The following is a 15,915-nucleotide window of genomic DNA, read 5'->3' as shown; positions in this document are numbered from 1 at the left end:
CTAACAACAGATAGGAAAAAAAATGTATTTACAATTAAGACAGGGAGGGGGGGGGGCATATGTAGGAGCAGATAGGTAGGGTTGGACTCCAGTGAGACAGAGGCACTTTAAACACATACACAGAAAGATAGACAAAATATGAAAGAGTGGCAGGCAACTGGAGACTTTATAAAACACCCCATCCTCAGTCTCCTTTGCAGGTTTTTAAAAAGTTGCACTAATCTTCATCACATTGCCCACCTTGCGTTTATGCTATTCCCAAGTTTTTTGATCAGCCATGGTTTCTTCAAATTACCCCCAAAAAACTCCTGCTATTGCTGCTCCACCATCTTCTCTGCTAAGCTACCTTTCAATCAACTCTATCCAGCTCCACCATTTGTATCTTTGTAAATTATCTTTATTCAATTGTATCTGATTAAGTCTTTACCCTTTCAAACTGTAGAGTGAAGTTCATCATATGGTCACTGCCCTCTAAGTGCTCCTTCACCTTCAACATCCTAATCAAGTCTGCCTCATCACACATCAATAAATCTTGAATGGCCTGTTCCCTAGTGGGCTTGATCACAAGCTACTCCAAAATAAAAAAACCTTGTAGACGTTCCATGAATGCCTTTCATTGAGATCTGCTATGAACCAGACTTTTCCAGTTCACCTGCATATTGAAGTCCCCCCATGATTGTAACAGTGCCTTTCTTACATGCCTACTCTCTCCCCTCAATAGCCTGATTACCGCTAGGAGATCACTACACAACTCCAATCATGGTCTTTTGTCCTCAGAGGTTCCGCAACTCCACCCACAGATTCCACAACTTCCAACTCTGTCACTTTGTTATCAGTTTCATTTTATTTCTTACCAAGGCAAACCCACCTCTCCGCCTATGCTGGCTACAGTCTCATATTCAGTTCCTAACTCTGAACCCCTTGTAGCTACATCTGTCCTGCGTTGACTGCTCCCTTCGCTGTCCCCAAAGTTAGATTCCTGATCTCTTCTCTCTACCCTATAACTTGTTCTGGGAACTTTAATAAACTTGAGCCCTACTCCATTAACATTTACTATTAATTTTCCATGTAACTAAAAACCTTTCCCCCAACATTTACTTTAAAGCCTTATCCACAGCCCTGCTTATGCAGTTTGCAAGTACTCTGGCACCAGCATGTACACATGGAGCCCATTACACTGGAATAGCTCCCTCTTTCACCAGTACTTGCCAACTTGCCATGAATTCAAACCCATTTCTCCCACACTTATCTGTAATCTTGTTGATCCTGTGCCAATTTGCTCATGGCTCAGACAGTAAATCAGAGATTACCACCTTTGTGGTTCCACTTTGTAATTTAGCCCCTAGCTTCTCATTCCTTCAGGAGAGCTTCATTTGTTGTTTCTACCCATCTCTTACCTACTTGGACCAGTCCCCTTCTCCCCAAAGTGCCTCTGCAGCCTAGATGAGATCAATCTTGGTCACAGTCAACTGTCTATGTCTGATTAGAACTACAGTTCTCTTCTCGCTTCCACTTGAATAGCTCCTTGCACCACTGTGCTGTAGTCAGTTTGCTCATTCTACTTAGAGCCTCTACATTTGATATTAGCATCCAGTATTCAGAAAAAAGAAAGCAGCAAACACAATTACTTCTGATCATTATCTGGTGACTCCAAAAAAGTATACAGCTATCTACAAGGACAATGATAGGGTACAATGGAGACACCACACAGTCATCTTTCATCAGGCTATGCATTGGCAGGCAGTTTGAGACTAAGTGCCACACCTCAGCGAGTATTGTTCATTGGAGATGGAAAAGAGAACAAACATGTTTAAAAACTATACTCAAAAGAACACAGATGTCATTCTACATAAAGTGCAATAAATCTGATGGTGAAATTTAAAATGCTATTCCAGATTTGAATACATTGCCACACGGGAAATTCAAAAAACAGAAGTCATATCCCCCAGAGATATCACCTTGTTGATACTCTTAAATATCAAAAGTATGGCTAGCATTGGAAACCTAGAAACAGTTTTGAACATCAGAAACGTAACACCACCAACAGCACAATTACAATATTCAAACTTAGCTTCAAGTAGCTGCCTCTTCATTGATAATACAAAAACATCTGACAAAGATTCAAGTAGATTAGCCCCAATTGCTAGAGATGAAGTCAAATATTGCAGAGTGTTTGATTAGCCTTAGCTCAATGAATTAAACCATACTTAGAGTGTACTAAGAGTTCTGATAGTAAAGAGGTTTTTGCACACAATCTCACAAAACATGCAATGCCAGATCATTCTTCCAGTTGAGAAGCAATGGTTCCAGTCATAGCATAAAATTGAGGTGATTGCTACTCAGACAGGCCCACCAGTTTATTTTGTCATATACACTAAAGGGATCAAAAAATTATTTTTTTAATCTATGGGCTTCCGCCAGAAGAAAAGCCACAGAGGAATTTCAACTTTTAAAAAAAATAGAGTGAGTTTACAATAACACTTCCACTTCTCAACACTCTAAAGAGGACAAATACAATCTATTTCATTTGCAATAAAAGTTCGCTCTATAATTTGCTCAGAGAAGTTACTAAAATCATTCAATATCCATACGGCAAGAGAAATACATGCAGTATCAGCCAATAATTACTAACAATCTCCTTTCTCTTTCTATGACGATGCAGCATAGAATAGAGCAGAAGCAGAACGGACGAGGACGATTACATCTCCTAAGGTTACAGAGGGATTAATGCTGTAGCCAAAACTACAAGATTATAAGGCCGCAGGATGTCAGAACTGAAGGTGGTCGTAGTTATGACCAGACCAAACCCCCCTAAAAACTAGATAGCCAAAACCCTATCTTATTTTTAAAGAAAAATTGTAAGATGCAATTAAATTGGTGAAATTACTAAAGTGTACATTAAAGTACAGTCAAAATAAAACTGGCTTGCGTGCAATTCTATTAAAATGCTTAACAAGATAATGTTAAGCACAAGTAGTATTAGAACAGTTAATTAGTATTAACCATTAATATAGTAATATTTGATAAACACATCCTTGGTAAACTGAAATGCAATTCCAGCAGCAGGGAGAGAACCCAACTGTCCACTGCAACAGACCAAAGAATGAGCGCTTCTGCATTCAGCTCGAAGACCAGGGGAACTTGACCCCACCCATTTAAGGCTGCCTCTATGTTCCAATTTTTTTAAAAACCCCACTCTGCGACTGTCTCAACCTCTTCATACAAAAAAGAAAAAAAAAAACACCTCTTTAAGCCATCATACCATAAAACCCATTGAATCTGCTCTGCCAATGAGATCATGGCTGACCTGATAATCCTGACTTTCACTTTCCTGAATTTTGCCCCTAATCCAGGATTGCCCTGATCAAAAAAAAATCTCTTAGCTTTGATTATACTTCATGGCCCAGCCTTGATAGTCTTCTGTGGCCAAGAATTAGATTCACTATCCTCAATGAAAGGAATCCCTCATTGGGTTTAAATGAGCAACCCCTTGAGATTATGCCATGTAGCCATAATCTCTCCCACGAGATTCAGCACTTTCACCCGGAAGAACAGATGAACCAGATAGGATTTAGATCAGGGAGGGGGGAAACTATTGAAAAGTGAACAGAGATCTGAGGACTAAAGTGAAGAAATCACAGAAAGCCAAAGCCCAAATTCAGCTAGTAATAGATAAGGCAAATGGATTGATGACCATTATTTCAAAGGGAATGGCGTATAAAAGTATGGAAATCTTGCTAAAAGCATGAAGGCATTAATCAGATCATAGATGGACTACTGTGAACTGCTTTGGCCCCTATACCAAAGGAATTATACACGAATCAGGAATCCTTTACCTAGAAATCTTGGGACCAATTGATCGAGGAAAAGGACATTTGCTGATAAACGGGTGGCCCTATCAGACTTGAACAGTGAACTTCCCAAAGGGCCCAAACTCAGCATATCTACAGGTCTGTTCTCAAAGACTTCGAGTTTCAGGTCCTTTTGGTTTTCAGACATGCAGAAAAACAACTGACCTATTGGGAGTTGTAGGCAATCCACAGATGATTTGGAGTTTGATTCTAGGTCTAGGAGGAGTGTTAGAGTAGTCGGCTTATATTCAAAGTCTCAAAGAACAAACACCTTATTGAAACAAAAGGATTTGAAATGGTAGATATATATAAAAAATCCTTTAAGAATTAGAAGCAGAAGGCATAATCTCAAACTATTCAAATCAGTCACTTAATACAGATGAGGAAGAATTTCTTCACTCAGGATTATCAATCTGTGGACTCCTTTACCTCAGAATGCTGTCAAGGCTGGATCATGGCCTAGATAGACAGATCTTATTTCCCCTCAACTAGCAGCTCACCTTCAAGCGGTTTTCTGGCATATTGTGCAAACTGCAGATGGTGTCACCATTTGAATTGGTGCTTTGTTGCCCAATACCCTTCCCTCCTGATGTTCCACTTTCAGCTAGACAGTTAGAAACTGTAGTCTGATCATCCACAGGAATGCTGTAATTTGATTTGACATTCACAGCCACGAGTTCAGAGTCTGCTACTTCATATACTTTACAAGGTAGTACACAAATCAACAGACATAGCTGGGCCACATCAGGGCTTGGAACAATATCAATGGGGTAGGGCGAAGAGATTGCGGATGGGTAGGCAGAGATGTTGACTGCATTGTGGGCCTGCCAGACAGCCTCCTATCACTGACAGGAGCATGAATCAGGCCAAATTTAGGCTGACATGATATGTACAAAGCAAGTTCCTGTCATACTGCAGACCCAGAGGAACGGCCACTGCTGCTCCACTTTTTTTTGTTATTCCATTGGCTGCAAAAGAATGTCAAGAGAACCTTTTCTTTAAATAAAGTTTCAAAATAATCTACTTGAATTTGGAGAACCAAATTCCGATGCATACATATTCACCTGTCTGGTGAGTTCTCCCAGCTGCCACTAGCTTCACTAACTGCTGTCTTCCCTTCTGTAGGCACCATGGCAATAGCACCAAGTAGTAATCTTGATATACTCAAAATCTTTCACCCATATGTTTATCATCTAAGACTCCAACAGAAGGAGTGAAGTGAGAATGCGTTGCTTTAAACAACAAAACAAAAATTGCAATGAAGACCAGAAGAGAGTAGATTAGGTTCCCTACAGTGTGGCAATAGACCCTTTGGCCCAACAAGTCCACACCAACCCTCTGAAGAGCAACCCACCCAGATCCATTCCCCGACACCCAACACTACAGGCAATTTAGCATAGCCAATTCATATAACCTGCACATCTATGGACTGTGGGAGGAAACCAGAGCACCCGGAGGAAATCCACACAGACACAGAATGTGCAAACTCCACACAGACAGTTGCCAGAGGTGGGAGTTGAACCTGGGTCCCTGGTGCTGTGAGGCAGCAGTGCTAACCATTGAGCCACTGTGCCAACCCAAGGGGTGAAAAAAATCACAATGTGTTTATGTAGGAATTCAATATTAGTTTGTCAATTAACTTGGACATCAAAAGCATGAAGTGGAAACCTTAAAAGGGATTTTGTGAAAAAAAATAGTAAAAGTTTAGAGACATCCTAAATTTCATACTTCTATGCTTGAATACTTGGGACTTTTATCATTCCCTTTCTTTTTTAAAATTAAAAAAAGAATTTGGAAGATTGCTGCATCTCCAGACCATGGGTGGTGGAAGGGAAAGGAATTTGATGTAGGTTTGCTCACTCAGCTTGAAGGTTCATTTCCAGACGTTGCGTCACCCTACTAGGTAACATCTTCAGATGGCCTCAGGCGAAGCAAAACTCCTGCTTTCTATATATGTTTGGGTTGGTGATGTCATTTCCTGTGAAGTCACTTCCTGTTCCTTTTTCAGGGAGTAGTAGATGGGGTCTAACTCGAGGTGTTTGTTGATAGAGTTCCAGTTGGAATGTCATGTTTCTAGGAATTCTCATGAGTGTCTGTTTGGCTGGGCCTAGGATGGATGTGTTGTCCCAGTCGAAGTGGTGTCCTTCCTCATCCATATGCGAGGACACTAGTGAGAAAGGGTTATGTCTTTATGGCTAGTTGATGTTCATATATCCTGGTGGCTAGTTTTCTGCCTATTTGTCCAATGTAGTGTTTGTTACAGTTCTTGCACGGTACTTTGTAAATGACATCAGTTTTGCTTGTTATCTTTCAAGTTCATTAGCTGCTGTTTTAGTGCGTTGGTGGGCTACCATGATGCCAAGGGGGCTGAGTAGTCTGGCAGTCATTTCTGAGATGTCTTTGATTTAGGGGAGATTGGCTAGGGTTTCTGGATGTGCCTTGTCTGCTTGTATGGGTTTGTTGCTAAAAAAAAAAAAAGCAGACTGAGTTCACTGGGTACCCATTCATTTTGAATACACTGTATAGGTAATTTTCCTCTACTGTGTAGAACCTCTGTGCTGGCTCATTGAAATAATATTCTGATGCAGTTTAGTTTGTGGATGTTGGAGAGATTGCTTCTGTAGTTCAATATTGGATCCGTATGTGTTGTTTTCCTGAAGACACTGGTTTGAAGTTCCAACTGGCTGTTTGCTCTACTGTGACATCTAGGAATGGCAGTTTGTTTTCCTCCTCTTTAGTGAATTTTATGCCAGTAAGGGTATTATTGATGGCGTTGAAGGTTTCCTCTAATTTATTTAGTAGTGACAAAGGTGTCATCCATGTAACAGACCCAAAGTTTGGGTTGGATGGTTGACAGAGCTGTTGGTTCAAGTCTCTGCATTACTGCCTCTGCAAAGATCCCATGAGTGTTCCGTTGGTTTGTCTGTAGGTTTTTAAGGAATTGAATATTATTTAAATGGAGAAATGCTGCAGAAAAGTAACAGAAGTGGGATTTGTGCATCTTTATTCATGAATCATCAAAAGCCAACATCCAAAATCATTGGGTAATGGAGAAGGCAAATGGGACAGAATAAAATTAAGAGGCTCTGCTAAAAATATACAAGGTCCTAGTCAGACCACACTTGGGATATAATGAACTAACTGTTTTGGGCCCCTTATCTAAAAAGGCAGATACACCAAAGGTGGTTCACTAGGCTGACAGGGTATTGAGGGGCTGTCTAATGCTAATGTCTAGTGCCTGTACTCGTCGGAATTTAGAAGCATGCGAAGTACTCTTATTGAAACTCACTAGATACTTAAGGGACTTGACAAGGTAGATTGGAAAGGCAATTTTCCCCCTTGTGGGAAAGTGGAGGAAAGAGGGTATAATCTCAATATGGGGTTGCACCTTTGAGACAGATGAGGAAGAATTCCATTTCTCAGAGGGTAGTGAATCTGTGGAAGTCTTCATCATAGGGGGCTGTTGCAGCTGAGTCTTCAAGTAAATTCAATAGGCAGATTTTTAATAAAGGGTTATGGGGAAAAAGGCAAGAAAGTGGAATTCAGATTATCAGATCAGCTCTAATCTTATTGAATGCTGGGAGTGGATTCAGTGGTCTACTTCTACATCATAAATACAGGAACACAGTCTCAAGCACTCCAAATCTCCAATTTCAGTTGAGTGCTGCGAACACAAGCAATGCAAAGCCTATCTTGCAAATGAATGCTTAGTCTTTTGAAAATGACTTGCAAAGTCACTGAATGAACTCACAATCCATTTTTTTGTAAAGAGGTACCACATCAACTGATTAGATAGGATGCATTTAATTGCTTTCAATGCTCACAGGGAACACCGGATGAGCTGCTCTCAAGAGGCTGCACTGTTTTGCAAGCAACTCCCAGTGCAGTGTGTCCCCTCAAGCATGCAATCATCTGTGCTCAACTTTACAGATTCTAGTCTCCTTATCCATGGAGTTCTGAAGTAGGATTTTCTGATTTACAAACAAGAACATGGATGAAAATTACAACGTCAATTTTAGCTCTAACTAAAAAAAGTTTGAGATTTATCCAAAATTATGTCAAACATACTGCAGTACCAAGTTTCATTAAAGAGGTGAAGATACAAATACCTGGAAAATCTCAGTCTTTATGGCACTATAGAAAGAATATTTCTTACTTCATTTTACTTAAGAGCAGCTATATACACTAACAAAATAGATAGCCTAAATTTGAAATAACAGCCAACGCATTTGTTTCTACTGAGAGAAAGAAAGAAAGATCACAGGAGGTCAGGCAACATCCATATTAACATTTCAAACCTAGAGGATGCTTCATCAGAACTGACATGAACTGTATTACATTTATTTCTACACTGCTTGAAAGAGTTTTACAGCATGATGATTTTTAAAAAACTCTGATAGAACTTTTTGGGTTTCAATAAAAGAATGATACGGTTACTTGTAATTATGTGCAAGAGAGCTGGTGCCTGAATTCCTTTTTTTTGCCTAAGGTAACGATATAAAATTAAAACTAAGCGCTGAAGGCAGAAACAGTTAAACATTTACAATCCAATACAACTTAAATGCACCAACATTTTCAGATTTCCAGTACCCACATCTACTAGCTCTATTTTTATAGCCATAGTTATAGAGCATGTAACGGCTTAAGTCAAAGCAATATGTACTTATTTTGTAAATGTTTACAGTCGTGTGAACTGCTCGAAAAAAAAACGCTCTCGTTAGCTTTGCTGACCTAAAATTTCATCGTTCACCGCCACAGCTCATGAAGGAAAGTGATCTACAAGCATTAGCCGAAAGGTGCATTTGTTTGTTTTTTGTTGCAATTCAAACATTTGCAAGTTTCAAATGCCAAACAATCCCACTTCACGTCAGCAGAGAACTCTTTCGCCTTTCCTAAAACACCTTGCAAAGCTGCCCAAACCTCCCCCCGCCCCTCTCAAGTCAGGTAATATAGAATAAGTGAACACGTGAAAAATCACTCAACTGCCATGCAATTAAAAATAATAAAAAACACGAGTTGCAACACAATGGACAGGAAGAATAAAAATCGAACAACTGCCCCTCCTCCCCAAACCTCAACTCTCTGATCCGCCGTAACAAATCCCGGAAGAGCGAGAAACAACCTGTTTTTTTTAAAAAAAAGAAACCAACAGTTGGACCACAAACTGAATTTAAAAGAAGGAACCAAAATAAAACCAAGCTGCTGGAGAAACTCAGTTCCACAGGGCAGCATCTGCGAAGAGAAAGCAGAGTTAATGATCCTTTTTCAGGACAGGAGAGGAAAAAAAGTCCACATTACCTGCCACCGGCCGACGGTGAGGAAGAAGAGCGAGAAGGGGATGGCAGTGCCCGACATGGCGTGTGTGGAGGGCATCCCGTACTCAGAGTCGTAGAAGACCTCCACCTTGACCACGGGAGGGGAGCGGGGCCTGGGCCAGCGGATGATGTCCTTGGTGCACTGGCCCAGGTACATGACCCACACCCAGATCACGATCAGCCGGCGGCCCACGTACGGGTCGATGTTCCACAGCCAGAAGGGGAAGAAGGTGATGTAGAAGAGCTCGTTGCCCAGCTCGGTGCCGAAGCTGAACAGGTAATAGAGCAGCCGGTTGCGGATGATGAACTCGGTGCCCCCCGCCTCCTCGTTCAGGGAGTTCCTCCGCCTGGGCTGTTTCTTGCCGGTGGCCGGATCGGTGGCCGGATCGGTGGCCGCCCCCCCCACCATCTCCCCCTCCCCCTCCTGCTGCTGCTGCTTCACTTTGCTCTCCCGGGGCGGGCAGGCGACGCCGTTCCTCTTGCCGCAGTCCGGGTGAGGGGAGGGCGGCTGCTCCCCCCCGCCGCCGCCGCGGCGTTGCGCGGCGCCGCTTTGGTTACCGGCGGGAGGCCGGCAGTCGCCGTTAGCCGGAGGCGGCGGGGGCGCGGCGGGGACGGGCTGCACGCCGCACAGCTGCTGGAAGCGGGCCACTTGGTCGGGGTGGTTCAGATAGCGGAACAGGCGCCGCCAACCGCCCGCCATCAGCCCCATCTCAACGGTCGGCGGCTCGCCCACCTCCCCGCCCCCCGACAGGAGCCCGCTCTCTCCGATCCACCCGGCTTCCAGAAACTTCTCCGGTCGGATTCAGTTGCGGGGCTCCGTCCGGATTTTCGTTCCTCCTTTTTTTTTCCTCTCTCTCTCTCTCTCTCTCCTCACTGTATCTGAGCTCAGAGTGAGGTTTGAGGAGGAGGGGGGTGTGTGTGTGTGTATGTTATATTGCTGAGGAAGGGGGAGGGGACGGCAGTCTCGACGGGCTCGCGCCCGCTCGTCAGGCGCGTTGGCGCGAGTCCGGCGGCGCGCGCAGCCCCCCCCCCTCCGCGCGCGCGAGAGAGAGAGGGAGAGGGAGAGCCTTTTACTGTCTCTTGCCCCTCCCTCGCCGCAAAAGTCAGCGGCTGAAGTAACGACACCAACAACAAAAAGGGGAAGGAATGACCGACGGCTTCCGAAAGCAAAACAAAAGCTGAGAGCCTGTCAACTCGAGTGAGGGAAGTCACTGAGTAAATGGTGCAGAAGGATTTCATCTGTGTCTGTCTGTCTGCTGCCTCTTGACTCGCAAAGTCTGATCCCTTTCCAGGGGCGTGAGTGCGGGGGAAAAGGTGAATCAGGGTTTGATGGTCTGGACTGAGGGAGTGCCACACTGTCCTTTCGGAATTAGATGTGAAACTGAATTTCCATCCGCCCGCTCAGCTGAGTATTAAAAGGTGCTTGGCACTATTCAAGGAAGAGCAAGGGCATTGTCCTGGCCGATATCTCGAGTCATACAGCTCCGGAAAGAGACCCTTCGCTTCATTGTATCTGCACCGGTCATCAAACATTCATTTACTCTTATCCCATTTCCCAGCATTTTGACCACAGCCTTATATAATACGACATTTGAGGTGCTCATCTAAATATTTCAAATGTGTTGAGCGTTTCTGCTTCTTCAACTGTTGTAGGCAGTGAGTCCCAAGACACCCAAACCCTCTCTGGATGATTAGCTGGTTTGCAACACAGAATAATGTCAAAAATCACAACATCAGGTTATAGTCCGACAGGTTTAATTGGAAGCACGCTAATGAAAGAAGTGAAACTATCATGGTATTCAAACAGATGAAAGACTTAACAATCAATTTTTCAACGTATAATTTCAGTTACATCACTGTAAATTTTTGCTATAAATTCTGTGTTAGGATTGAGCTCTCCACTACCACCTAATGAAGGAGCGACGCTCCAAAAGCTAGTGTGCTTCCAATGAAACCTGTTTGGACTATAACCTGGTGTTGTGATTTTTAACTTTGCACACCCCAGTCCAACACCAGCATCTCCAAATCAGAATAATGTCAATAGTTTGGGTTCAATGACTGCACCAGCTGAGGTTACCATAAAGGGTTCTCTTTCTCAGCCTTACTCGTTGCCAGAGGTTAAAACCACCATCTTTATCTAATGACAGAGCAGCCACATGTTCCAGTAGGACTATGGCAACTTTATTTACCAACCACCAATTTTCCTATCATCTACAGACTCATGATCATCTTTATTACATTATAGATCATTAGATGCAACAAACAGCAAGGGACCCAGTACTAATCTGAATCCTATAGTACCAGACTGAACACAAGCTTCCAGTCGCAAAACAACCTTTGACTGTCACCCTCTTCCTGCCGCTGAGCAAACTTTTGATCCAATTTGACAAATTGCCATGAATCCCATGGGCTCTTCTTAACCAGTTTGCCATGTGAGACTTCAAGCCTTACTGAAGTCCACATCAACTACATCAACTGCACTGCCATTGTCTACACACCTAGTCACCTCCTCAAAAAATTAATCAAATTTGTAAGACATGACCTCCCCTTCCCTAGCTATAACTGACAATTCTTAATTAATCCTTGCCTTTCCAATTAGGGATAAATTCTGTACCTCAGAACATATTCTAATTGTTTCCTTATTGCAGATACTAGATTCACCAGTCTATCACATTTCTAACACCCTTCTTGAATAATAGTACCATATTAAATAATAGGAAGTTCTGATGAAGAGCTTATGCTCAAAATGTTGACTCTCCTGCTCCTTGGATGCCTGACTGCTTTTCCAGCACTGCACTTTTTGAATCTGACTCTGATCTCCAGCATCTGCAGTCCTCACTTTCTCCTAATTTAAATTAAGGCATTGCTGAAAAAAGACACCTTTTGTTGAAGCTTTTTGACTTGCATTCATCAGGGCACTTTACAAAAATACAAATTCATGGCCAAAACTAAAATGACATTGCATGTGATGAGAGCACTGACTGGTTGTCAAGTTGACTGGTACATTGCCATGAAGAATGAACCCATTACTGCTGGTTAACAGTTAACTGCCAGTATTTGTTTAAATTTTACACTAAGAAAGTTGACCCTGATTTGTCAGGGCAATATGTTGAAAAATGAACCAGGGAATAGCTGTCACCAATTTTATTGAGTCGAAACAGAGACAATTTTACATTTCGCAGTGATTGAGTTTTAATCTAGAAGATGACAAAACAGTGACACCTGAATTTTTTACAAGCTGATCAATCACTTCCTAAAACAATTACTTAATTATCACACTCCCCTTCAATTCACAAAGACACATACCCAACCAACTTCTCACCATTTCATGGGGTATGTTCACCTACAAATATCCTTGTTCATGCCAGCAGTCTTTCTCTCATGCCCACATAATTCAAACAGGTATTTTTCTTCCTTCAACATTTTCATACCAGCAGAAAGAAAATAATTGTGGGTGCCAAACATCTGAAATAAAAACAAAATGGTTGAAAAACTCAACTAGTCAGCACATGTGAAGAGAAATAGTTGATGTTTCCGGTTGCAGTGACCTATCTGAACTGATGAAAAGTGATTTTTAGAGTGCTAGTCATTCAGTCTAGTCTCATGGTAGTCATCCAAACACTACAAACTGAACCCTTCATATCCTTAATGCATTTGGTCCCTTTCCCACTCTGCACCATGTTCGTTAATAGCAGTACTCATCTTTCTTGGCAACTTGTTTGGGGACAGAGACAGACAAGCACATATATGCAGATGGGAGAAAAAGTTGCCTGGGCTCAGAATAGTTTTCAGGCACCTTTTAAGGAAATATTAATGTTGAATTAAGACTAATGTAAATTTGTAGTATTCCTTTACAAGTCAATTAACATTCCTCCTTATGAGATTAAAGAAGAAAATTCCTAATATCAGATGCTCATAGTAATTTTTTTAGGTGGACGGGAAAATCACAAAAGAGACGATTGAACAAAGGTTTGTTTTAAAAATTCATATCTTCATTGATGAAACGTATTTTTCTAAGATCCCTTGTCATTACATTTAAAGTAAAAATAATTTATTGGTTTGTCCCTTAACCAAACCAATAAATTGAGGTGAACTATGAAGAACAATTTGTAGTATCTCAATCCTACCAACTGAAACCCTCAAACTTTCCAAGTGACTAAGGCAAATTGTGCGTAATTCTTGGATATGTTCAAGATTAAAACTCTGAAATTGGATAGCAGACAGCAAAATTACCAGTGGAATGGTGAGATGAAAAAATATTGAGTTGAAACAAATATGATTGAACAATGTGTAGTTGCAGGGTCTGACTGAAGTGGAAAAGGAGCGAGAAGATTGATTATTTCATTGACATAAACAGAAGATTCAGCAATGCAATATAATACTTGGACCATGAAAAAGGCATCAATGATTTTTAAATATCATTTTAGTTGTATAATTTACCAAGGTCATTTTGGAGTGTGTGATTTGTTGGTATTTTGCAGGGTTGTAAGCTCAGCACTAAATATTTAAGTGTTAATAAAATATTTAAAATGTTTGTTGTTAACAACTTGCAGTAAACCATTGGATTTGATTACCATGGATGATGAGGACAAAGTTTCCATTGGCATCTCTGAACATGGAAAGAGAAGAAACAACAAAATGGAATATTGTAAACATTAAGCCTCACAGAGACAAAACCTTCAGTGTTTTCTACAATTGCAAAACCATAATCACAAGCAGATGTCAATTACAACTAAGTGTTAAGTTACTGAACTCACAAACTGTATTTGTGTTAAATAATATATTAGCTATTTAAATTAAACATGATACAAAGATTTAGGATAAGTAAAATATTGGAATTTACTAAGATATCTCAAATCTTTTTTTAAAAGATGATGTTGATGTGACGAATTGTTTCCAAACACTCCCACCTTTACTCAATATTTCTTTGGCCAGATGACTGCTTGAAATAACTGGTTGACTTGATGCGTTTTCAACCCTTTATGTGTTGTCAATTTTTAAAATATGGAATTCTCCATTTTCTGTTCCCTAATTCGAAAGTTAGAGTATGAAGTGTCTCTTTACCCCAGACAGTTGAATTTCAGACAACTAGTTATCTCTAAAAGATTGAATTACAGAATTAACTAGTGAAAGCACGTCCACATGCCAGAAGTGCTTATCAGCTCACTATGTCATCTCACCCCATGACTGCACAGAAAATGACTCATTCAGTCGCTCAGTCTGTAGTGTCAAATAAACACATATGTTCAACTCCAAAACTGCAACGTTAGTATCCTTTTTGATATGTTTCAAATGTTTTGGAGACCGAAACATCTTTTCTGTTCTGTAAAGCGCATTGCAATTAATCATGATTTATGTCATCTGCCTCCTTGGCAAAGTGAAACAAGATAGTAAGGGATTCTGGTTTCTTCTAACTTTTTTTTAATGCAAAAGAAGCTGAACTTAAAATATAATATTTATTTCTGTAGGAAACTTATACAGAGAAATTAAAATACAAACTGTTTGTAAAATGCTATAAATTTGAAAAAGAAACGTAGTCAGACATTATGGTAGTTTAAAATGATTCTATAGTTTTGTCACCAAGGTTTTAAAAAAACAGGCAAATTCTAGTTTTTTATATCAATTTTTTTATACAAAAGGAAAATACTGCAGCTGCTGAAAATCTGGATAAAGACAAAAATATTTAAAATACTCAGTGATCAGGAGAAATGACACTAACGTTCTAGTTCAATTAGACCCTCTTCCCCAAATATCATCAGTAAACTCATTGGATTTTGATGATGGTTGGGCAATTTTAATGGTCAATTCTGGCAGATAATGACTCACTGACTATTTGACATTCAATTCAATTTTAATACCTGGTGTGTTAGAACTGAACCCTGATTTCTGGCTCCATTACTAATGAACATCAGCCTATTGAAACAACAGTATTATTCAGAAGGCCTGAATTTGAACAATGGACAAATTACCACTTGCACAAGCTTGAGGGGCTGAATGGTCTACTATTTCTATTTTCTATAGTTCATCTGCTAAAGGTTCAGAAGTTTAGGGTACATTGGAAAAAAAGGCAGACTGTAACATGTTTTTTTCCTGATCCATACAGTCAAACTTGTAAACTTCTTAACAAATGTTATTATATAATGATGAGTTCTGAGAAGATTTGTAGCTTAGATTGAGATTCAGGTTATTTTATAATGAAAACAACATCAATTTCAATATATAGCTATTCAAATGGTTCTTAGGAATACAGCATTCTGTCAGTAAAATGCACACAACTATGATCCACAACCACCTGATGAAGGAGCAGCACTCCAAAAGCTAGTGCTTCCAAATAAACCTGTTGGACTATAACCTGGTGTTGTGTGATTTTTAACTTTGTACACCACAGTCCAACACCGACATCTCCAATTCATGATCTACTTCCCATTCTTTCTCAGTGAAAATACTATTTTCCATTTTTTCATCAGATATGATCACTGCTGGCAAGGCAGCAATCATTTTTCATCCCCAATATCCTTTGATATAAGGCCATAACCAGGTCGAAAGAGTCTTCCCTCCCCCCTAATGTTATTCAAATGCAGTTTGCTTCATTTTACATAATCCTCCTTTACACATTAATGTGGCTTGCAAATGATTTCTCAAAATGGAATTAGTAGATTAAAATGCAGATTAAAGTGCAGACTTAACAAGAATCTGTATGATTCTAAACATATGTATGAATTAATTGTATTATGGTCATGAACCAGCTA

General features: G+C 40.6%; 1 protein-coding gene and 1 long non-coding RNA gene across 2 annotated transcripts in view; one reads left to right on the top strand and one right to left on the bottom strand.

Moving 5' to 3' along the window:
• sgpp1b (sphingosine-1-phosphate phosphatase 1b) overlaps positions 1-10,124 on the bottom strand; it is a 61,322-nt gene extending 51,198 nt beyond the window's left edge. Inside the window, exon 1 of the mRNA XM_072568335.1 lies at positions 9,150-10,124. Within this exon, the coding sequence (XP_072424436.1) occupies positions 9,150-9,875 (726 nt within the window). The 5' untranslated portion in view covers positions 9,876-10,124. The remainder of the gene's footprint in view (positions 1-9,149) is intronic.
• Positions 9,289-15,517, top strand: LOC140476168 (uncharacterized). Its single transcript, XR_011960416.1, has 2 exons — positions 9,289-9,443; positions 13,720-15,517. It is a non-coding gene; the product is annotated as an uncharacterized lncRNA (long non-coding RNA).
• Positions 15,518-15,915: the final 398 nt, after the last annotated feature.

The sequence above is a fragment of the Chiloscyllium punctatum genome, chromosome 4 (assembly GCF_047496795.1).
Source record: "Chiloscyllium punctatum isolate Juve2018m chromosome 4, sChiPun1.3, whole genome shotgun sequence".
Taxonomy (NCBI): domain Eukaryota; kingdom Metazoa; phylum Chordata; class Chondrichthyes; order Orectolobiformes; family Hemiscylliidae; genus Chiloscyllium; species Chiloscyllium punctatum.
The sequence above is the reverse complement of the archived record's forward strand: the minus strand, read 5'-3'. Positions and strand labels throughout refer to the sequence as shown.